We start from the raw sequence: 25,445 nt of genomic DNA, 5'->3' as shown, positions 1-25,445 counted from the left end.
CAGGGAAGTCCCAGACCTCATTTTTATTTATTTATTTTTTTTTAAGGAACAAGCTGGAGTGGTGGGTATGATTAAAATAAAAATGATCCTGTAAAAAAAGAACTCTAGAAGGAAATCTAGATATACATTGGGAGTGGAGTATCACAGACAGAAGCTCCTTTAGGAGAAATCTCTAACACATTTCCCTGTCCCTTTGAATGATCTAATTTCACTCATTTTCATAGCCTCAGAACCCAAGAAAGGTAGCACTTCCCAATATAGTGACTTCCTCCTATTAACTATATTTAGAAGACTTTCATTTCTAGCAATGACCTTCAAGGTCACACACTCTGAACAAACACTTCAATTTTCCCGCTCAATTTACAATCCTTTTGGCTGCTGTCCCTGAAGACTTGAATAAATTGAACGCAGTAGAATAACTGACCAAAACTATTATAATGGAAAATAAAGGTGATTTGCATACTTTTATCCTCTTGAAAATCAGCAACAGTTCAGAATCTCACTTTCTTCTTCATGGAGTTGCCTCAAATAACACGTTAAAGCACAGGGCATTTATTCTAAGCATGTTTCAGTCATTATCATCTCCTTAAGAACACAATGACTGGACTTCCCTGGTGGCGCAGTGGTTAAGAATCCGCCTGCCAATGCAGGGGACACGGATTCAGTCCCTGGTCCGGGAAGATCCCACATGCCGCGGAGCAACTAAGCCCATGCGCCACAACTACTGAGTCTGCGCTCTAGAGCCCTCGAGCCACAACTACTGAGCTCGTGTGCTGCAACTACTGAAGCCCACGCACCGCAACTACTGGAGACCACGTGCCTAGAGCCCATGCTCTGCAACAAGTGAAGCCACTGCAATGAGAAGCCCACACACTGCAACGAAGAGTAGCCCCCGCTCGCCGCAACTAGAGAAAGCCTGCGTGCAGCAACGAAGACCTAACACAGCCAATATAAATAAATAAAAAATTTTAAATGCATTATTTTAAAAAAAAGAATACAATGACTATATGGTACCAGTTAATTTTACAGTCATGCTTTAATCCAAGACACTGTCCAGACTGCCAACTAATAATATGCTGAACTACATATGACATTCTGTAATGTTCCGTTTTTTTCCCCATCTTCTTTCCCAGAATGAGGAAGCGAAGTGAACACATCTACCTAGTGGAGTCAACACATCCCATTACAGCAAGAAAGTCTGAATATGTGGTAACAAGTAAGATTTAAAAATTAGACTCAATAAAACTCATTACTTACTTAAGGGGCTTACATAAGTAGCTTAAGATGTGTTTTGATGAAATGCGAATATTCACAAAGCTAAAACACTACAAATAAATATCTACAAATGGACAAAAGGCACTCCTAAGAAGCCAAGAGTTACTTGGCCCACCAGCCCTAAAATCACACAAAAGCATGCTGCAACATGAACAAAACAAAAAATTTATTATCACACCATTATCTCCCTTTTGAGAGTAAGTAATCCCCTGCCAAATTAGAGCCTTGAGATCATTTTAAAAGGGACACTAAGAAATGAATAAGCCGTGATCTTTCGGTACACTACTGAATTACTATGTACAACAGATCCAGTTTTCAGGAAGTTGCCGACGAAAACTGCTTTAGTCATATCCTTGAACAATTATCTTTTAAAAGTAATCCTGCAATGATGTGTTAAGTAATACTGTAAATAGATTTAGCTTCATTTGTAGATAAGCTGCCCTCAGAATCACCCTAAAAAATAATGTCTGGCTTTAAATAATGTATACAAAAGAATTAAATATCTTTGGGACTTCCCCGGTGACACAGTGGTTAAGAATCCGCCTGCCAATGCAGGGGACATGGGTTTGACCCCTGGTCCGGGAACGTCCCACATGCCACGGAGCAACTAAGCCCGTGCACCACAACTACTTGAGCCTACGCTCTAGAGCCTGCATGCCATAACTACTGAAACCCGCGAGCCCAGAGCCCGTGCTCTGCAACGAGAAGCCAATGCAATGAGAAACCCACACACCGCAAGGAAGAGTAGCCCCCCGCTCACTGCAACTAGAGAAAGCCCGCACACAGCAACGAAGACACAACACAGTGAAAAATAAATAAATAAAATAAAATTATAAAAAAAAATAAAATAAAAACAGCTTTATTTTAAAAAAGAATTAAATACCTTTAAAAAATAAATTTGCCATTGAAATATTAACCCTTCTAAAATCATTAATAACCAGCACCACGATCACTATACAATAAAGAAACGTTTGTTATTATTAAGGGCTTACTCTATACCAGGTCCACTATTAAGTGCTTTGCAAGCCCTCTTTTATTTTTCACAACGATCCAATGATAGAGGCACTGTTTATAATCTCCATTTTGTAGACGAGGATACTGAGATATTTAGGGAGACCACCAAGCTAAGAATGGCAGACCAGGATACAAATCCAAGTCTGGTTGGTTTCAGAGCCTGAGTTTTAACCCTCATGTGTTAGTACTGGAGCGAAAAAAAAAAAAAAAAAAGTTCACAGTTACAAAGCACTTTTCTGTTTTTGAGATACTTTCATAAAGTGTGAGTCAACTCTTTATAAGAGGAAGTGATTAAATGCAATTTGGTATGCTGGACTGAATCCTGGAATAGGAAAAGGATATTTGTGTTGAAACAGGTGAAATAAAGTCTGTACTCCAGTTTATAGTAATGTACCAATGCCAATTTCTTAGTTTTGACAAAGGTACCATGGTTATGTAAGATGTTAACATTAAGTAAAACTGTGTGAAGTTAGGTATATGAGAACTTTCTGTACGGTCTTTGCAACTTTTCTCTAAATCTAAAAACCCGCCCCTAAAATGAGATTTTAAAAAAAAAACCTAAGTTAGTAATAACTGATAAATTGAAAACTGATGATTAAAATTCCTAAGGTGAGAATACACATAAAAAGATCTCCACAAAGTTTATCATAAAGGAAAACAAAAGTTGTTTCCTTCCTCTGCAAGAATTTAAAAACCGAAAAGCACTGAGATGGGCACTTGCCCTTATAACGGAGCAGCCTCCAATGATTCCACTTACTCAACACTCTGATCCTGCAGAAGTTACCAGCAACTCATCTTTTAGTACCAAATACAACACTACTTACTTGGGGCATCCAGGCACAGACTGAGTGAACATGTTACCTCCTACATCATTCTTACCCAGTGCCTACCACATACTGACGCTCTCACACACGCCTAAAATTCTACCAGCTCTGGTACTCCTCTATGGACGCTGGGCATGAAGAGCAGTACACATTTCTAATTTCGCTTCTGTATAATATTTTAATTTTATAACTCTTCTCCTATTTATTGATATATACTTAGGGATAACAGAATTCATACAATTGAAGTACTAAATTAAATGAGGTCATTAATAGACGATTTAACGTTGCCCACGAGGACAACAAACATATTCTGATAAAAATCCTTCTCAAATTTACAAAGTGATCTAGAGAGACTTCAGTTTTTCAATTTATCATCTCAGACTGACAGCAAACCACCACAAACCTTCTAAAGCCTAAACAGAAATTACAATAATCAGAAAGTACGTCACGTTAGATCTGTTTCTCAAGAATAGCTGTCATTTATTAAGCATTTACTATATGTCAGGTATTATTTAAATTTTTAAAACAAATTAGTCCTTCATGTTGTTGTAGGGGGCTCCCTGTGCACTGCAGGATGTTTAAAGTATCCTTGAACTCTACCTACTAGATGCCAGTAGCAACCTTCCCATCAGCTGTGACAACCGCAAGTGTTTCCTGACAATGCCAACTGTCTCCCAGGAAGCAAAATCACCCCCAGTTGAGAACCACTGTCATAATCTCATGTGGCTTCTACATGCTGGCTAGCACATGGTTAAAATACATACTTTTTCTGAGAAAAAAATTGTTATTTTTCATAAAACAGCTTTCCAAAATAAGTTCGTATTAAAAGAAGCTGGCGGTTTAACTAGAACCGTTGCTAAAGGCCATACTGGGCCAAGTTCTGAGAGCATGCTGCTTGTGCAGAAAAACTCTCAACAAACAAAAATATGTTTCTGGGGCTTTTTTTTGTTTTGTTTTTTTAACTAATTCAGTAGTCTGTGCTTTGGCAGACAGGACAGAGCAATGGAAGAAGGGCGTTCCCAGGGGCAGTTCTCAGAGTGATGGTTGAACTCAGAGGCTTAGAAGACAAGATCAAAGGGGCTAAGGCGCTGAGCCAAAGGATTTAGGAGACCTGAGCTCACAAACGAAAAGCAAAGTACACGTGGTGGGGCTGTCAAGAGAGTCTCTGGAGTGGCAGATTCTGGTGTAAACATTAACTGAAGTTGGAATACCTCAAAATGCCTCTTAGAGAGAAAAGAAAAACTGCAGTAAGGAGGGAAAATCCTAATGCATGGGCAAAAGCTAGAGAATTATCACTATCGCCCAAAAGTGTATCTTTCTTGCAAATATCAATTTAGTGAGACAGAATTTTCAAAACTCTGATTATTTGTGAAGAAATCATAGGAGCTATTTTCCTCTCGTGCCAAAGTGCTTCCTCATTCTGAATACGTTTACTTTCAAAATAATGGACTAATAAGTCTGTGTCTGGAAATAAGTTTAGCTTTAATTCCCTCAGAAAGATTTTACCATATGAACCTGTATAGCTATCAAAGGGGTCAGAACCCTTTAAATTAATATTGTAGCAATAATGTTAACCTTTGCCTAATGTCTACTTCATAATCACGGCAGCAGCAGCCATCATTTCATGAACTCTCATAAACCAGGCACTTTCACAGGTGCTTTTTATGCAAGAGCTCAATTAATACTCCTAACGACACTTTAAGATGGTACCTCTCACTCTACAGAAGAGGAAACAGGCTCAGGGAGGTTAACCTAGGACTTAACAGTGAGAATTTTTTTACTTCAAACTATCTTTTCTCTTTCAAATAGTATTTCACAGAAAGTCAGTTTTAACTAAAGTATAAAATGGTAAAAACAACTGCAGGAAAATGAGGTGTGTGAGATTCCCCCATAAAAGACAGGAAATGAAAATATAATAAAGTCCTATTACTTGTAGCAAGGCATACTACCAGGAATCAACCTGAAGGTCAACATAACCCCAAGAGTAGTCAGATTTTTATCAACATGTTACCCTCCAATTTCAAAGTAATTTCTCCAGATGTTCTGGTGCTTTCATATCTAGGATGCCCTTCTAAAGTGAGCTACAAGAAAACTACTAAGGCAGAACCCCCTAGAAGCATTAATTCCTTTTGCAAGAGGTTATGATATTTGCTGGTACAGTGCTGCCACCATGTGGAGCAACCTCTGAAAAAGTGGAACAAAATTCCCCCTCAAGAACAGTAAAATAGGACTCATACCCATCATCAGATTAAGAGGATTTGGAGGATTTCCATAGTAAAACAGTTCTCAGATAATTAATGCCTTTATCCGTTAAAAATTTTAACCATTTTGAGAAAACCAAACAGTTCTAAACATGTTGTATATATATACTCATGAAGGCAGTGACCAGTAATGGGTATTGGGACTCAGACCTAGGTTAGAATCCTGGCTACATTACCACTAGCTGTATGACTTCGGGATTATTCTTTTTTTTTTTTTTTTTTTTTTTTGCTGTACGCGGGCCTCTCACTGTTGTGGCCTCTCCCGTTGCAGAGCACAGGCTCCGGACGCACAGGCTCAGAGGCCATGGCTCACGGGCCTAGCCGCTCGCTCCACGGCATGTGGGATCTTCCCGCACCAGGGCACGAACCCGTGTCCCCTGCATTGGCAGGCAGACTCTCAACCACTGCACCACCAGGGAAGCCCTGGGATTATTCTTTAGCCTCTTCGAGTATACACTGCTTGATCTCTAACATGGAATAACTTCTTTTTTTTTAGGTAAGAAGTGCATTTATTTAAGGAGAAACACACTCCACAGAGTGTGGGCCATCTAAGAAGGTGAGAAAGGCCTAGAATAACTTCTAATTCAGAATAACCTCTAGTTGAGAAGATATGAGGACTATAAAAAACACTGTACGTAAAAGCATCTGTCACTGTGCCTGACACAGAATGCACTTAAATTTAAATTTCCCTTCTCTTAATGACATTAGGAAGGTCATCATTAGCCTCAGGACCTTCTCAGATGTTTGAGTCACTACACCTTACATCTACCACTAGATGTTGGAATTTACTTGACATTCTTGCACTCATCCATTTCTTATCAGCAGCATTTGACCCAACTGATAAAAGGAAAATCAATGATCTAAAGACAGTTGTAATACTTCTGGCAAAAAAACAGGACATACAGTTGAGATGAAAAGTATGGGTTCAAGAATGAAAGTAGGCATGTGGGTATATGTGTTGGTTATCTCTTAGTCCAAGCTTTTTAGCTCTTCACTTAAGTAACAAGAATGAAGAGCTCAAAAAATGATTTGAATGTATGTAAAATAAGGCCAGGACAGGGTGAGGCAATCGAGGTATCCCACTCTCAGGCTTGTGCAGGTAGAGTGGGCACCTGAGAATGAATGCCTCCTTAAATTCTGTATCCTGGGCACCTTGCTAGCAAGACGTCAAACGATATCAGGGAAAAGTTTTGCTACTAAGAAGTCTGACAAGAATAAGAAAAATGTCCTATGGTCCAATAATTTAATCTCTAATGCTGACACCTGTTCTAGGAAAATCTGTAATAAAGATACAATAAAACATAAGGGATTCCTGAAACAGTTTCTCACAAACCTACCAAGTAACCTTAAATTTTCTCTAAGTTTTCTCAAAAATACTTAAGAAAATCTCCCCAAGTCACCTCCTGATTTGTTGTATAAAAACAGGTTAAGAGGGCTTCCCTGGTGGCACAGTGGTTGGGAGTCCGCCTGCCGATGCAGGGGACGTGGGTTCGTGCCCTGGTCCGGGAAGACCCCACATGCCGCGAAGCGGCTGGGCCCGTGAGCCAGGGCCACTGAGCCTGTGCGTCCGGAGCCTGTGCTCTGCAACGGGAGAGGCCACAACAGTGAGAGGCCCATGTACCGCAAAAAAAAAAAAAAAAAAAAAATTAACCTAGAAAAATTAAAAAATAAAACAGAAAAGCAACAGGATTTACTGTATAACACGGGGACAATATTCAATATCTTGTAATAATCTATAATGGAAAATAGTCTGAAAATACATATATATAAAAAACAGAATCACTTTGCTGTACGTGTGAAACTAACACAATATTGTAAATCAACTAAACTTCAATTAAAAAAAAAACCACCCTTGTATTTTAGTACTTGGTTTTCAGCTCAGAAACATGTAGGGTGTGAGACAGACAATCTGTGGGAAACACAGAAGTCATGCTTCACATAGCTAACCTATGGCTCAATGTCCCAAAGATAAAATTTATTTTAAACATGCTTTTTAAAGGGATGCATTTTAAGTACTGCTCTCTTATAAACGCAGAAACATATTACCATTGGATTTGAATCTGCTATGAGATCCCGCAGAGAGTCCAGAAATCCCTGATCTTCCACCATCTGGGCATTGATGTCATGGAGTTTTGCCACACAGACTGCTGCTGTCTTCCGAACATAGGGATCTTCATCCTTTAAGCACTTGCGGAGGGGCTCACAGAGATATTCTGTAATCTTGTCCACCCGGATGCACCCCATGGTTCTGACTGCCAAGGCCCGAATCAGAGGATTGGGATCTTCACAGTCCTATAAATAACAATCATTGACAACTACAGGTGTACATAAACCAGAAAACTAAACAGTCTGGTTTATATAAGCAACAAAAGAATATTTAATTAATGTAGGCTTCCAGTTTCATTCTACATCAGAACCCACATCTCCCATACGATTCCTTTCCTAAGTACAACGGTTGCCTATTTAAGAGTTTAGGCTAGGAATTCATTTAACTGCTTTACATACACAATGAAGAAATGCCCTATAGGATTCATTCCAGAGCTGGGCAGAAGCTTAGATAGCTGGTGTTACCATGCCCATGGCCACTGTTGGACCTGCACTAAAAGCAGAAAAGGGCTTTGGGCTTTTCTGGTACAGGATAAAATCAGAAATTGCAAAGATATGTCCCACTCCACAAATATTAAGCAGTGAGAAAAGAGGGCTGGATATCTGGGGCCTACAGCCAAGAAAGCAAAGGAGAATCTAGAAGCTGGTTTGGGCCCAACATAAGTTCCTTGCGCGAAGCAGCAGAGAGGGCCCTCTGAAATCCTGATTAACATACATTCTCCTTTCCTAGCAAGTGCCTCCAAATACAGTACAAATAGAACACTTACCGAGAAGGAACACCCCTTAAATTGCCCTATATTAAAAAATTTCTTTAAACATTATAAACCTATGCACATGCTAACTTCCAAAAAATGTAAACTAAATTCTTTCCAATGATATCATCCATCTATGAATCACCAGAAAGAATGAAATGTTATAATGATTCTGTACTTTGTAGCTAAACACAGAAAAAGAACAAAAATTCCATGAGAAGAAAGCATGTTTATTTTCCAAAACAATTTAATAGAAGCTAATTTTAGAAATGCTGTCTGATTTTTGCTTTTGATGTAGACTAAATTCCAGGCAGAGGAAAAAGAAGTAAACAACACAAAACAAAACAAAAACCCTAATAAGAACAACCTTATTACTGTGTTCATCAAATCTAATGATAGGAGAATTCTGACTGGATATTCAATAATATTAAGGACTTTCTTTAATGATCAGCTGACTAAATGATTTTTTCATTCTTAAGATGTTTGGGATTTGCTTTAAAATCATCCAGTAGGAGAGGAGGTGGGTCAGGAAAGCAAGTATGGAGAGTTTAAGTTAAATAAAACTGGCCATAGGTTGATAACTTCTGAAACTACAAGGTAGATATTTAGGAATTTATTATATTATTCCCTCAACCTGAATGTTTGAAAATTTCCACAATAACAAAAAAGTTAATCAACTATTCTAAGACCTATTCAATAAAACAAAATTAAAAGGTAGCTTCTGTAGTTTCCACTACTTCTGAACCATAAGCATAATTTCTACAAAGATAAAATAGGTAAAGCCCCAGGTTACTGACACTACAATGATATGCCCAACATTTGTCAGCCTTGGAAGATAAAACAGTGAGGTTTCACTTGGCTTTCTTCTCCCACCTGGCAAGGATGCACCAAGCCCAGCTGACAGAAGGCTCACCATATGGTCTGAACTGGATGACAAACTCTGGCATACAGAATGCTTAAATCATGAATATTCCTACTCAATGGCCAATACTTCTCTAGAGGCCCTCTTTTGGAACAGAGGTTGCTTATTTGCAATGCAGACACTAACCATATCAAGAGACACTTCTGAAAAGATTTTCTGAGGTAGAAGAGACTGTTCTTGAGTCCCTGGGAAAAAGTTACCTTCACAAAGCTGTTGACAGCCATGATGGCCATGTCTGGCTGACTCTTGGCATAGTTCATCAAGTAGAGATACACGAGCTTCTTTAGTTCCAGGTTGTCAGTCTGCATACAATTTACTACATCTGGAAAGAGAGAGCTGAGAAAAGAGGAAGGGAAAGTGAGCAGATGTTGGTGCCAGGCTGTTGGACAGAACACAAAGAAACAGCCTTAATTTAAAAAGTGATTTGATGTGAGGACAAATGTCCACTAGTGATAATACTTACCACAGAAATGAATTACTAAAGAATTTATAATAATGGTCCCAAGAAGATGTCTAAAAATAGATTTTTAAAAAACTTTTTACTATGAAAATTTTCAGAGTAGAGACAGCAGTTTAATGAACCCACGTATCCATCACCCAGCTGCAAACAAATATTGATACATACCCAATCTTGTTTCATACACAACCTCAACCCACTCGCCTTCCCCCAGTCCCTACCCCATCCAGTTGCTCTAAACAATTTCTAAACAAATCCTGGACATACATTTCATATATAATATTTTAGTGTATATCTTTACAAACTTTTTAAAAAAATCACTATGTCACACAAAAAAATTAACCAAAATTTTTCATATCAATTCTTTGCAGTTCAAAGCACTACAGTTGTTATGCTTTTTAAGGCACATATTCTTCCATCCCTGACCAGTGGGAACTTATTTGATTAGTTTCCTTATTAAAACAGTTCTCAGATAATTAGGGCCTTTGTTCAAAATTTTAACCATTTTCAGAAAATGAAACAGTTCTAAACGTGTGTGCCATGTACACATTTAAATTCTATTGTATATATACACCCATGAAGAAAGTGACCAGTAACAGGTATTGGGACTCAGACCCTAGGTTAGAATCCTGGCTACATTACCACTAGCTCTATGACTTTGGGATTATTCTTTAGCCTCTCCAAGTATACACTGCTTGATCTCTAACATGGAATAACTTCTAATTCAGAATAACCTCTAGTTCAGAAGATATGAGGACTATAAAAAACACTGTAAGTAAAAGCATCTGTCACTGTGCCTGACACAGAATGCATTTAAATTTAAACTTCCCTTTTCTTAATGACATTAGGAAGGTCATCATTAGCCTTAGGACCTTCTCAGATGTTTGAGTTACTACACCTTACATCCATCACTAGACGCTGGAATTTACTTGGCATTCTTGCACTCATCCATTTCTTATCAGCAGCATTTGACCCAACTAATAAAAGGAAAATCAATGCATTTCATATTAACATAAATATCTTAAAGTAAAAATCTACCTATTTTACTTATTTTTTTAAATTAAGATGACATTGTTTTAATTTTTGCCAATCTCTTTAATGTCTACTTTAAACAAAAACAGCTGGATTCTCACACATGCTCCTGCATTCAACCTGTTGTAGAATGTTGTTTAGCTGAAGTGTAAGAAGAAAATCCATTTTCATACACGTATATAAATTGGAAAATGGAGGAGTATTTTAATAGCTTTTTCATATAACTGGATGTTCTTCTTTGATACATTAAAGCTAGACAAATGGTTGTTTTTCTTTTGTTTTTAGTCCACAAATGGTAGTTTCTTAAAAGTTAGGTACAATATGGAATCTGAAACCATATCGATAAACTTTCTGTACTTGGTTGCATTAAAATCCATTCATTTATCACTTATTTTGAATGGATATTTTACCCATGCATAATTTTGTGATGTATGCACTGGTCATTTGGAAAATATTGGTTCAATGAGTTATGCAGATCTTCTCTATGGTGGCATATTTCATTATACAGCAGCAAATAATCACAGTCATTAATTTTACCACCAATCTCATCAGAAAAATCTCTAAGTATTGGGAAGCTATCAAGCTCACGATGGGAGATACAAGTTTTCCAACACTCTAATTTTTACTTTAAAGTCGAAATTTATCTACTGTCAAATTTTTTCCCTTGAAGTGACAGGTTCACTTTCTTCATTTTTTATAAAATGTCTCCCAAATATTGAAGTGTGATTAACTATAGTTCTGTCTGTCCATCTTTCTTTCACAAAGAAATGGTGTTCTCAAGTCAAACAATTGTGCAAGGGCTTTTTTTCAAGTCAACTGTCACACTTTGTTATGCAGTAGAAGTACTTTATGCCTAATTCCTATTTCATCACACAGAATATTAAAAAGACCTGAACTCAAGGTTCACGGTTTACTGAAATAAATTTTTAGTGCTTCATGCAGGACAGTCCTAAGTGAAACTGCCCTTTTTTCCTGCAAGCACATGATGGTGAAGAATACAATGACTACTTTTACAGTTTGGCACCACTGCCTTAATTCACACTAAGGCACCAGCCATGCAAATGTCAACACAGTGAAAAGGGTAAATAACACCTAAGTATTATTACAAGAATAGCTTTGACTTCATGGATTTCATGGAAAGGATCTCGGGAATCATCAGGGGCCTGCAGACAATCCTTATTTATTTCCAAATGGTCTTCCTAAATTACAGGAAAAAAGGGAGGAAAAAAAAAAGACCCTTTGGATTTTGTTACCATTGATTTTCATCTTGAATTTGGCAATTAAGGCAGAGTTGTAAAGTTGAGGGCACTGGCTTGAGCCAATTAAAGTACACATGGGCTTCTGCTTCTCAGTGTATTTTTATCATCTTCTAAAACTACCTCAGCAACAGATTTGTAACTGTGTCAGCTCTCAGGAGGTTTTATGCTAGATCTGTACGCAAGTGAAATCAAACTCGTTTCACTCTTAAAAAAAACAAAAAAAACTTAGTCACAGAGTTAATATAAAAGCAACTACACTTCCTGATGTTTCCAGTGAGACAAACTCATTCTTATACGTTCTGACTGTAATAGCTTTAAATAAAAAGCAGTAGAGCTTCCCTGGTGGTGCAGTGGCTGAGAATCTGCCTGCCTAGGCAGGGGACACGAGTTCGAGCCCTGGTCTGGGAAGATCCCACATGTCACGGAGCAACTGGGCCCATGCATCACAACTACTGAGCCTGCGCGTCTGGAGCCTGTGCTCCGCAACAAGAGAGGCCGCGATAGTGAGAGGCCCATGCACCGCGATGAAGAGTGGCCCCCGCTTGCCACAACCAGAGAAAGCCATCGCACAGAAACGAAGACACAACACAGCCATAAATAAATAAATAAATAAATTTAAATCATATGGGCTTCTAAGAAGACCTCTGCTTAAAAAAAAAAAGCAGTAAAAGCCATAGAGTAAGAGTCTAAAATGAGCAAAGCAGAAGAGATTACCCTTACCTAACATCTTTCCCCACAGTCATAGCAGCAATCACTTTCTTCACAGCCTCCTTCCTCTTTTCTTTCTTTTCATTGTTGAGTTCAGCCTTCAATTCAAAGATTTCTCCTGAAAGACAACAAACGGGTGAGGTCCCAGGATCACAGAACTAGAGGAGAACACTGTACTATACAGCAAGTAACACCACAACAGCTGACCAGTGGCAGGGCTGCAACTGAAATAAGATCATTTAAAAATTATAGGATAGGTACAGTTCAAATCCCTAGAATATTAACCAACCCACTGATAAGGATGCTATTTTGGGGTTATCGCCAGAGAGGAAGGTGTAAGCCAGATCTCAGGAAGCACAGAAGTGAGAAAAAGGAAAGATATCTCATGATATCTTACTACGATGGGGAGAGAATGGCATCTGAGGGATGATCTCCCGTCAGAATTGCAAAGTCCTGGGAAAAAAATAAATGCAGGCAGGAAACAGGTTCACAAATCGATGTTTTCAAACCAGAAGAGACTCCTCATTCACCTACTCTCAACTCCACAAACAACTGAGGCTCAAAGGTCACTAAGTGAGCGAGTGAAAGAGCTGGCCTTAGAACTGTTTCTCCCGACTCTTTAATCCAGAGTTTCTCAACGTTGGCTACACACTATGACCCGGGAAGTATCTAGAAATGCCAATGCTCAGGCTCCACTCTGGACCAAATAAATCAGAATGTCAAGGAGTAGAACTCCTACGTTCATATTTTTTAAAGTTTCCTCAAGTGATTCTAATGTATAATCAGGGTTGAGAATCACTGCTCTAATCAGTACTTTAAGATGATAATGGGCTTTAAGGCCCTATCCTGTTCAATCAATCTAAGAACAGAAATAATAATCCTGAAGCTTCAAGAATGGTACAAACCAGAGTCATTTCTAAAGGTATAATCTTAAATGACTGACTGCTCAGGCCCTGCACCGTGAAATGCCAGGACTGTCACCACTATTTTAAGGCCCAGGCTCACCTATCTTCAGAAAGCTGGAGCTGAAATAAGAAAAAAGGTTAACAACCCTCAACTGGTTTTAAAAGAAAGAAGAAAATATACTATAAGACCATGAAAAAGAAGTTGACTATTGTCACTTCAACTTTCAATCTACAGTATTGCCTCATTTTCTTCCACCTTTATGACTGTTCTTGATGTTCATTTTAACCGCGTTCACCAGTATAGAAAGAGTGGGGACAGCAAACTAGGTGATCTGCTGAAGCCTCTAAATGGGAAGGATGAACTGGCAAGAAGCACAGAAGTTGAGCACTAAAAAAGCTTGTTACATCAAAATCCATCGCTAACAAAGCAAACAAACTGTTACAAAAATCACCCTTTTATTTGACAGCTGCAAAAATAGCACAGACAGAAAAGCTGGGCCCCTTGAAGAGTCACTCTCCTCTTCTCCAAGTCCTCTGCTGCCAAATCCAGCTCTTAGGGTTCCCATCATTTACTTCTGAAAACAGTAAAGGACAAGCAGCACGGTTTCAGAAAATCTGAATTGTGAATAGCAGCAGGAGCTGAAGAACCAAAACAGGATATAACTGAAATTATTCCAACTCCAACAGCATAAATTTAAAGAATATGCTCCAGTGGCAGTTCTGGTGGGTGTTACAGGAAGGAAAAGGAACACAGTCTATCCATTTTTTAAAATGTGGTATTTACCCAGCCATGATTCATCTGTAAGTCTCAAACCTTTATAAAAATCCCTGAATTAAAAAAAGGTTACCAGGACCTATTATAAGTGAAGGTTTGAAAAATTAGGTGAGCTTTTAAATTACATCTTTTTGTGTTATTATAGAAACATCTTGGTCATCAAAGCACACAAGATGTTAACAGAAGAAATAAATACATTTCAGAATGATAAGAGAATAAGAAAAAAAGCTGAAAATGAATGACAAGGGGCTAAATGCTTTTGTACGCTATAAGCAGTAAAAACAGCAAGAAGTTGGGTGGAGCCAAGGAGGAGCATGGAGGCAAGGTATCTCATACATACTACAGCTTTATTAAATTCTTATCTTTCCCCCCTCCTTTTCCCCTGAATCAAATCTATCAAGCATTGCTAGCAGCTAGCAACAGTTCTCAATCTCGGCTACACATCAGAAAATTCTGGGGAGCTTTTAAAAAACCCCCACATCTAGGCCATATCCCAGACCAAAGAAATCAGGATATCTGCAGGGGTAGGACTGGACATCACCTATTGTCTTTTACTTCACTGGGCAATTCCAATGTGCAGGCAAGGCTGAAAGCCATGGACTAGTAGCTAATGTAATTAAGCAACTCTCTATGGTATTTTCTGTATTATAATAGAAGTTTACCCTTATTTAACTCCAAATGACAGAAATATGCTTGTGCTTTCTAGAAAATTTTCTGGTGCTCCAGGCCACTATGTGTGCCCTCCCATTTTCTTTTTCTTTTGAAATCATTTTAATCTTAAAGAAAAGTTGCAAAATTCCCCATCTGCTAACATTATGCCACATTTGCTTTATTATACTTTTTATATATTTATACATTTATTTCTGATTCATTGAATAAGTAAACTGTAGACATCATGTCTCTTTAGCTCTAAATATGCCAGTGTATAACTTCTAAGAACAAGGAATTATGTTACATAACTATAATACAATGATGAAAATCAGGAAATTTAACATTGATATACTGTCATTATCTAATCTATAAACCTTATTCAAAGATCCTGATAAAGTCTTTTATAGTAATTTTACCCTCATCCTCCTTGGGCCAGGATCCAATGCAGGATCATGCATTACATTTACTGTCATGTCTCTTTAGTCTCCTTTAATCTGAAACAGGTGGTCAGCCTTTGTCTTTCATGATAATGACATTTTTTAAAAGTACAGGCCAGTCATTTTATAGAACACCCTCAGCTGTCGTGGGTGTTCCCTCATGATTACACTGAGATTATGCCTTTTGGCAGCCATAATTCAGAAATGATGGTATGAAATCGTCATGTGTGGAAGGATAAGAAAATATCAAATTTCCATGCATTGTTTTGCATAATCATTTTTTGTGAAAAATTTTAAAAGTCATATGTATTAATACATGCATAGAAAAGATTGAGGATACATACCGAGTTCCCATCAGGAACAGGAATAGGGAGGGAGAGAACTTTCATTTTTACTTTTTATTGCTGTATTGCTTTAGTAGTACTCCTTGTAATAAAATGTTTATTTCCAAGTAAAAAATAAAAGAATTTGGTGCAACTACTATGGAAAACAGTATGGAGGTTCCTTAAAAAACTAGAGTTACCATATGATCCAACAAACCCACTCCTGGGTATATACCCAGAGAAAATTCTAATTCGAAAAGATACATGCACCCCAATGTTCATGGCAGCACTATTTACAATAGTCAGGACATGGAAGCAACCTAAGTGTCCATCCACAGATGAATGGATAAAGAAGATATGGTTTATATATACTATAGAGTATTATTCAGCCATAAAAAAGAATGAAATACTGCCATTTTCAGGAACATGGATGGACCCAGAGATTACCATACTAAGTGAAGTAAGTCAGACAAAGAAAGACAAATATACGGTATCACTTATACGTGGAATCTAAAAAATGATACAAATAGACTTATTTACAAAACAAACACTCACAGACACAGAAAATAAACTTATGGTTACCAAACAGGAGGGAAGGAAGGGATAAATCAGGACCTTGGGATTAGCAGATACAAACTAGTATATCTTAAATAAACGGTAAGGTCCTACTTTATAGCACAGGGAACTATATTCAATATCTTGTAATAACCTATAATGGGAAAGAATCTGAAAAAGAATATATATATGTATACATATATATATACACACACACACACACACACACACACACACACACACACACACACACACAACTGAATCACTTTGCTGTGCACCAGAAACGAACACAACATTGTAAACCAATTACACTCAATTTTTTTAAAAAAGAGAAAATAAATGTGCTTCTTCCTTTAACCCTCCTCAGATCTATCAATCCTCAACGGATCAATCTTGGATCTCTTCCTTTCACTAAAACCTTCAAGTCAAAATGATGTGCACCACAGCCATATCTTTAAAAACCCATACTTTAATAATTTACTCAATACACTTTTCTGTAGAATATCCCCAATGAGATGGTCCAAGACATACATGTCTGAAGAGGTCAGAAGCATTCTACCTGGAACAATCTTACACCATGACTTTTGAAGAATCTTCAAAAAAGGCTGTGATCAGGTTCTCATACTTACCTTTTTTATTGGTTGTGAAGTACTTGGAGTCAGTCATGGTTGTGGATCTTTAATGTGCACCTACAGCAAGAGAAAAGAATTCCTTTAACCAAGTTATTTATGTCCAGCAAGGCATTCAACTAATTTTAAGATCATTTATATACAAGAATTTCTGCATTCAGAAAGTATCTTCATCCTTACCACCATCACTGGTGATCCAAAGGGATGCAAGGATAATTAAGAATGTAATCCCTGCCTCAAAAGCTAATTGGAACAAAATCCAAAGGCCTAATGGAATAGAGTGATAATCTGAACCTATCATAGTTTTATGATTTTATCCACAATTATCTCCTCAGAGCCTCCAAGACCTAAAGCTACATCTTTTTACAAATACATCTTCAGTTAGTCACTCCAATATTTAAAATAAGGAAAAGTTTGTTTCAAAAGATCTCCCCATTACTTCCCATTAAAGCAAATGTGATTTACTCCCCTGCCTCAAGATGGAGTCACTCTAAGACATATATTCTGAAGCAGAGTAAAACTGAAAGAGAAAAAAATTTTATCAACCTATTCACCATTACATGCAACTATCAATAAAAGGAATTTCTTTCAGAAAAAAAAGAAAAGCCTAGATTAGTAGGACAATACTCTTTCATGACAAACACCTAGAGAGGCAAACATCTAGAGAGGTGTTATGCATGGATTTTTTTTTAATTATGGTTTTCATATTTCCAACAACCTACAATTCCCCCGAGTATTCCCCAAAATAAAAAATGTCAGTTTACAGTTAAAAACAATGCAAAAAACTGAGATATTTGTTCAGTCACACTGAGTACTAAAGAGAATCAGAACTGGTGTTAAAACTTAAAAGAACACGGATCCCAGCTTCAACTTTAACTTTTCTGTTCCAATTTCCAGAATTAATCCAGTTGACATAAGGCTCCACTGGTAAAACAAAAACAGCATGGACTGATCACATTTCTCCCCAAATAATGAGACAATGTTTTCTGATTTGAGAAACCCTAAGATTTTGTCCAATGTACTTGACTTCTTTAAATACATTAAAATTCTCTTTTAGGGCCTCCCTGGTGGCGCAGTGGTTGAGAGTCCGCCTGCCGACGCAGGGGACACGGGTTCGTGCCCTGGTCCGGGAGGATCCCACATGCCGCGGAGCGGCTGGGCCCGTGAGCCATGGCTGCTGGGCCTGCACGTCCGGAGCCTGTGCTCCGCAACGGGAGAGGCCACAACAGTGAGAGGCCCGCGTAAAGAAAAAAAAAAAAAAATGAGTATCTTCTGGGATTTCCCTGGTGGCACAGTGGTTAAGACTCTGCGCTCTCAAAGCAGGTGGCCCAGGTTCGATCCCTGGCCCGGGAACTAGATCCCACATGCGTGCCGCAACTAAGAGTTCGCGTGACACAACTAAGGAGCCAGCGAGCCTCAACTAAGGAGCCCGCCTGCCACAACTAAGACCCGACACAACCAAATAAATAAATTTTTTTAGAAATGATTATCTTCTTACTGACCACCATCATTAATAATACTTATCACCAAATTCTGGACAGATGCCCTGGCACCTACTCATTATTTTCTGGTCAAAACAACATGAGTGATAATATGTTTGGCAAACTTGAGTGATAATACCTCCACGATGGTAATTATGGATCTGAGAAAAAAGACCTAAGCACTCAACCAATCAATGCAATTAAGGAAAAAAGCCAGAAAATCATAAAATAATGAAAAAAGGTTGGCTCAAATTTGTTTCTAAAATGTACTACTTGGACTATTTAAGGGAAATTAGACTCATTTGTTATCTTTCCAAGGAGCTACTTAATGTTTATAGTACTGATCCTTATACAATAGTGCTTTTAGGTTGTACAAGAATTTCACTGAATTTACCTTGTTAAAAGAAGTGAGCTAGAACTCACACAAATCATTATAGAATACAGAAATTTCTGATTTGACACTATTTGTTATAACTTAAAGTGAGCCTGTAACAGAGGCTTGTCTTATGTAGTATTTTCATAATGTCTTTTCTAGCTAAAATTCAAAGAATAATCTTTTAATCCATTTAATCATTTAATCCATTCACAATGTAAACTAAATGTGAAGTAGGCAAACTGAAGAAAGGAGTCCTTCACATAAAAGACCTGAAATAGGGACTTCCTTGGTGGTGCAGTGGTTAAGAATCCGCCTGCCAATGCAGGGGATGTGGGTTTGAGTCCTGGTCCAGGAAGATTCCACATGCCACGGAGCAATTAAGCCCGTATGCCACAACTACTGAGCCCACATGCCACAACTACTGAGCCCACATGCCACAACTGAGCCCACATGCCACAACTACTGAAGCCCACAAGCCTAGAGCCCATGCTCCGCAACAAGAGAAGCCACCACAATGAGAAGCCCACACACACTGCAACTAGAGAAAGCCCACACACAACAACGAAGACCCAACACAGCCAAAAATTAATTAATTAATTAAAAAAAGAGACCTGGAATAAGTCTGAAGTTATCATCTAAGAACTTACATATACAAAGAGGAAAACCAGTATACAGAAATGATTACAGTACTAGAGCCTGACGGGAGGGCCATAGCTCAAGGCCATTATTGTCTATCCAGGATGTTGTTATGCCACTCTAATCCTTTGGGATCATCAAAAGTTAAAACTTGCTTAACATTTAAAGACAAAAGCTGCTTGGAATTTCTCACTGTTTCTTTGAAAAAGGGCCCCCAAATCATTCTGTTTTCTAAAGTTCTCATACACATTCACATATATTAAATTTTTAACAGAAAATTTCAGCACAATCTGTTAAACATTAAATTAACCTAGTCTTAAATCGTACCTTTATTAGTGACCCACACATTTCATTACTTCCCCTAACAAATTTCATCATCGAGGAATAGATTTCTGTCCTTTTACATTGTGAGCACTAAGTTCTTAACTAGAGAATAATGTACCAGCCCACAAAATTTCAGGGAAGAGGACAGAATCAAGTACATGATCTCAGGCCCTAAATTAAGAACCCCTGCTTTTAAAGAGAAAGGAGAAACACACCACTCTCTTATCTCGCACTGTCCTACACAACAGTAATGAAATATCCCTTACACATATTGGCAGAGCAACATTTTATCAGGTCAGTTCCTGACTTAAGCCAAAAGAAACTCCCCCCAAATAAAAATAAACTAGCCTAAACAAAAACAAATGAGAAGAGGCGGGGTTCCACAACACTGTGAATGTACCAAATGCCACCAAACTGCTCACTCTAAAATGGTTAATTTTATGTTATGTGAATTTCACCTCAAAAAATTGCATATGTATGTATTTTTTGGCTGCGTTGAGTCTTCGTTGCTGCATGTGGGCTTTCTCCAGTTGTGGCGAGCGGGGGCTACTCTTCATTGCTGTGCGTGGGCTTCATTAGTTGCAGGACGCAGGCTCAGCAGTTGCAGCACATGGGCCCCAGAGCGCGTGGGCTTCAGCAGCTGCAACGCGTGGGGTCAGTAGTTGTGGCGCACGGGCTTAGCTGCTCCATGGCATGTGGAATCTTCCCAGACCAGGGATCAAACCCCATGTCCCCTGCATTGGCAGGCAGATTCTTAACCACTGCACCACCAGGGAAGTCCCTGTATATATTTTTAAATGAGACACTGTTTTGTTTTTTTTTTAATGAGACACTCTTAATCACACACCAGAGATGAATATGGTCAGATTCTCTAAAACACAGGATGGTGAAAACTGTTGTCTGCTTGAGAAGCCAAAGAAAAAGCAGCCAAGATAGAGTTCAAAGAATAAGTCAAGTATTTGCTGAAGAGCCTCAAAAATCAAGTTCCTTCTGGGAGCTGTGGCGGTGGGGGGGGGGTGGAATTTATTCCTCAGGAGGGTCCCAGGGCAAAGCCAAGCCATCATGGAGCTGGAAGTCACACTACCTTTTTACCAGATCAAACCAGAGAAGGCACCGGCTGTTCTGAGGACCTGAGGTATGACCTCAGGACATTGTTAAAAAAAAAAATAATGCTGCCACAGTCAAAAGCACAATCTAGCCCAGAGTATGATGTCACTGCATTTCAGAAAAGGTCTCCCTGTACAGGATTATACATCTAGATTTAACATAACCTAGTTTCTACTAAATATAGGTTGTAAAAGTCCCTTCCCAACTATTCCTCCCTCCTTCTGGTGCCCGTAAAGAGTATAAGGCCAGAAAAAAATTAATAGGGTCTTAATTTCAAATGGCTCTCTGGGAAATGGCAGCTAAATTAGAGTTGGCAAGGCCACTAAATCCCCTCTTCACATAAAGCAGGACTTTACACAGTTGGTGCTAGTAGGGAAAAAGTGAACAGTTGACCAAATTATAAAGCAGAAAGGTCATTTCAGCAATCTTTCATTACAAGGGTGAGAGGTGCTAATCAGATATTTCAATAATGAAAAGACAATGGCATCTTCAGGTATCATTTATTGCATAAGAAATGACAGCAGACAACTCATTAAAACAGACACACCTGCAATTTCCATTTAAAAATGACTACAAAGTAATTTGTTAATATTATCCAGTAAGAAAAAAGCTCAAAAGTTTTACATCCAATTCTTAACTGAAATAAACTCTGGAAAACTTACGCCTGGAGAGAAAAGAAGGAAGAAAGGAAAATGCGTCCCACCTAATTTGTTCCCTGTTCAGCTTGGTTCGTAATATTTTAAAATACGGGTGTGTTAAAGAAGAAAAAGAAAAGATGGAAGAACTGGACTTTCTTGAGTCTCTTAAGTCACAGAATGTTAGCTTTGTATTAACTTTACCACCCAATTTTCAGTGAGGCTATTTGCAGAACACACTATACTTTCTGCTTCTTTGGGAGTTTAAAACTATTAAGATACCTGCAAACAGTTCTCATCTTACCACCACGCTTAGTCATCATTGGAATGTGTTACACGTTTTCTTGTACAGCTGCATCTCCTTCATCTGCTGCTTTCTATTATGACTTTGTAAGTGTACCCTGAGGCTAAGCAACAGAATTATACCAGGGAGGTGATTAATAATTTAAATTGTTCCTCACTGAGACCACTTTCTTTGTCATTCTTCCTTTTCTAAACTTACTGAGTTTTTTTTACTTTCTCTTTTAAACCACAGGATTATAACAGTGTTTGGCATTTAAAAAACACTTCTTAAAAGTCAAAGTTTAATGAAGCATTCACACTTTATTCACACTGCTTCATAATGAAGCAGCCAGGTGAGTTTAAAAATAAAGTCTGCCCCGCAAATGGGCAGTGTTTTCAGTGCTCTGAAAACAAAGAGCATGAATCAATTCTTTGGATTCAAAGAATATGGAATAACAGGAAGTTCCAGTTTCTTTACCTCTGTCTTAATCTACAGTCTTTCTCAAACCAGACCGCTCCTTCTAAGACCAGAAAGAAAAAACTCCGGGCTAAGATTACTCCCACCTGCTTCCCCCTCTCACATCAGGTCAATTCTGGAGGTTTCTCTTCCCTTTCTCCAATGTCAGGAATTCCTCTTCTTTCCCCAGGTGGTCAAGATTCTAGGGATATGTTGTTCCTCCATTACGAGGGGAGGGAGAGGTGTCTCAACCTCAAATTACAGAAGACGGGCGAGGTCTGCCCATCTATGAGCAAAACTTTGGGGGAACCCCTTTCCCCTTCTGATACCTGGACACGTCCCAGCCTCTCACTGAACGACACCAAACCGGGAAGAAGGTTCTCCCCTCGGCCTCCAGTCTCTACCGGCCACACCCCTGGCCTCTGGCCCTCCTAAACCCCCACTTCGAACATATCTTTTCCCCAGTGCCCCCCAACTTCCAGTTGCCACCCCGCGGATTCCCTCACCCCGCTCCAGCGGTGGAGTCCCTTTCTCCAACCCTTTTCCTCACAACGGTCACACCCGACGGCTCACTCCATCTTCAACAGTCACGCTCCTAAGATTCCTCTCCTCCGCCCGTCTCCAACCAAGCCTGGCCCCCTTCCCCATGAAAGAGGGACACACCCCAAAGTTAGCCGCCCTGAACTCACCGGAGGCAAGGTCAGAGGTGGCAGCAGCGGCCAGAGAGCACGGCCCGAGCGCTGTTGTAATGGTTTCCTGCACGTCACGACTCCTTCTCCAGGTCTAAGCCACTGCGCAAAACCCACTTTGCCAGGGACAAAGATGGTGGACAGGAAACTCTGACGTCAGACAGCCTCGCCGTGTGACGTCATCCAGGCGCGCGGGAGAACCAGAAAGGCGGTCATCTCTGTCGCCTTGGAGACGGAAAAATTTTGCGCAGTCGGGAAGCGACCTGAGGTCCGGGCCTCCGAGGAAGTTCACTGACTATCGGAATGGATCTATTAAACAAGCTGACATTCCCTGGATTTGTTTCCTCGCACAGGAGTTCTCTAAAAACTTACACATAGGGATAGTGAAACAGCCTGTTTTCTTAAAAAAACAAAACAAAAAACCCAGCTAATTTCCCTGGCCAGTTCAGGAATGTGGGCAATGGTGATCCAGCCCAAGATCATACAAGGGCAGTGGGACTGGAGGAGAGTGGTGCAAGGAAAAGAGGTTGACATGGCCTCAGATCTGAGTTTGAATCCATCTGAGATCGAATCCCTGTCCTGAATGTGATTAGGAAAGTTACTTAACGTCTCCTCAACCTTAGTCTTACTTGTGAAATAAATCCAGTGATATAACTCTCTCCAGCTTGTGAAGCTTAAAGTAGGTAAGGCGCCCAGTATGTAATAGGCGTGCTTACACAAAAGTAAGTTCCTTTCAGAAACCAAGACCTAAATATCTCTGTACCTTCCCCTCAAAACGAAAGCTTCCCACCTAAAACTGCTCTAAGTAATAATAAAGTCTTTAACCAAAAAAGAAGAGGAATGTGAAGAATGAGAGCCTGAGGCAGAAGTTGGGAAACCAAAGTGCAAAGGGGACTGAGAAGTAGAGAGGTAGAAGGAAAAGCAGGTGGTCATAATCATTTAGGACGTTTTTAGAGTTCTATGAAAGTATAGGAACTATATACTATATCTCTGAGGCCTAGCCGCCCCCTCCCCAAAATTTGTTGAATGGATAAATGTATGAGTGAGTGGTCAACAACAGTTGCTATAGAGAAAAGGAGGAAGGGCCGAAAAGTGTCCAAGGATTTAGCAGCACAAAGGTCTTTGATGTCATTGCTGAGACCATCAGCAGAGACAATGAAGGCAAAAGCCAAGCTGCAGAAGTTTGAAGATAAATGGGAGGTAAGGAAATGAAAACAGATAACTCCATAAGAAAGTATGGCTGAAAGAGAAGAGATATAGGATGGTATCTGAGGGAGAAAGTAGCAAGCATTTTATTTTTAAGTTCCATATTCATACATTTTCTTTACACTAACCCTTTAGCAATACCATGGGTTCAGTCATTTTTCCTACCCATATGACTCCAAAATATCTCTCTCTAGCCTTGACCTAGTCCCCAAACTTCACCACCAAATTGCTAACCACACTGATGGTAAGTCTGCACATATGGCCCACCCAAATTAAGCAAATCATAAGAGTATTGGGGTGGGGTGTTTAAAAAATGTGGTTCCAGGTACAACCCACAGAAGACAGAGGTGGATTTTGTAAAGAGATGCCACCAGAAAAATCTTTGATTCATACCTCTCCCTGGTTCAAAAACTTTCAACAGCTCCTCATTTCCTAATTTGTACAGAACCTATCCTTCTCCCAGTTTTCCCCATTTCTTTGCTCTTTAGTTTTCTCATCTATAAAATGGGAGAAATACTAATATCCAATCATAATATTATTACAAGGATGAAATGAATTAGTGTATGTAAAGCACTTAGAACTATGCCTGCACATAGTATGGACTGTGTAAATATTTGCTATGATTGCAATTATTTGAACAAATTACACTGCCAGAAATTACTAGCCAGAAATCTGGGGGTCATTCTTGATTTCTCTCTTTACTGCCACATTCATTCCATCTCCAAGTTGTCAATACTACCTTCAAAATATATTTCAAATTCATCCAATCCCTTCTATTCACCTCATTATTCCAAGCCACCATCGCCTCTTGCCTGAACTACTAGAAACCTCAACTCTCCTCCCAACCATTATTCATACAGCAGCCAGATTTTTGTTTAACTTTTTTTTGAACTATAAACGAACATTCCAAAAAGTGCACACCAAAAATATAAAGCTTGATGAATTTTCACAAAGTAAATGTAACCACATAACCATTACGGGGTCATCTTACAAATATAAACCTGGTCATGACTCCGGTGTATAAATACTCCAATGACCTCCCATTATACTTTGACTAAAATCCAGTTTCCTTCCCATGGCCTATGAGTGGTTAGGCTCCTGTCTCTCTTAATATCATTTTATCCTTTTCAGTCACTCCTCATTTCCTCTTCATTTCACCTCTTGCTAGCTTTTGCAGCTCTCAAATAGGCCAAGCTCTTTCCCATCCTAGGGCCTTCACAACTACCGCTCCTCCTACCTAATATTCGTTTTCCCCAACTCCACACAGGGCTGGCTGGCTTATAATTTAGGTCTCATTTTAATTGTAATCTCATAAAGGCACTCCCTGATTACCCAGTCTAAAAGGTTCTTCTCTCCCAGGCCCCACT

General features: G+C 39.1%; 1 protein-coding gene across 1 annotated transcript in view; it reads right to left on the bottom strand.

Moving 5' to 3' along the window:
* AP2B1 (adaptor related protein complex 2 subunit beta 1) overlaps positions 1 to 22,978 on the bottom strand; it is a 111,962-nt gene extending 88,984 nt beyond the window's left edge. The window contains exons 1-5 of the mRNA XM_079724991.1: positions 22,873 to 22,978; positions 16,886 to 16,945; positions 12,623 to 12,728; positions 9,355 to 9,490; positions 7,421 to 7,666 (exon numbers count right to left, since the gene is read on the bottom strand). Coding sequence (XP_079581117.1) covers positions 7,421 to 7,666; positions 9,355 to 9,490; positions 12,623 to 12,728; positions 16,886 to 16,922 — 525 coding nt within the window. The 5' untranslated portion in view covers positions 16,923 to 16,945; positions 22,873 to 22,978. The remainder of the gene's footprint in view (positions 1 to 7,420; positions 7,667 to 9,354; positions 9,491 to 12,622; positions 12,729 to 16,885; positions 16,946 to 22,872) is intronic.
* Positions 22,979 to 25,445: the final 2,467 nt, after the last annotated feature.

This window comes from Hyperoodon ampullatus (assembly GCF_949752795.1).
Source record: "Hyperoodon ampullatus genome assembly, chromosome: 19".
NCBI lineage: Eukaryota > Metazoa > Chordata > Mammalia > Artiodactyla > Ziphiidae > Hyperoodon > Hyperoodon ampullatus.
Note: the sequence above shows the minus strand (reverse complement) of the source record. Positions and strands in the feature narration are given on the sequence as shown.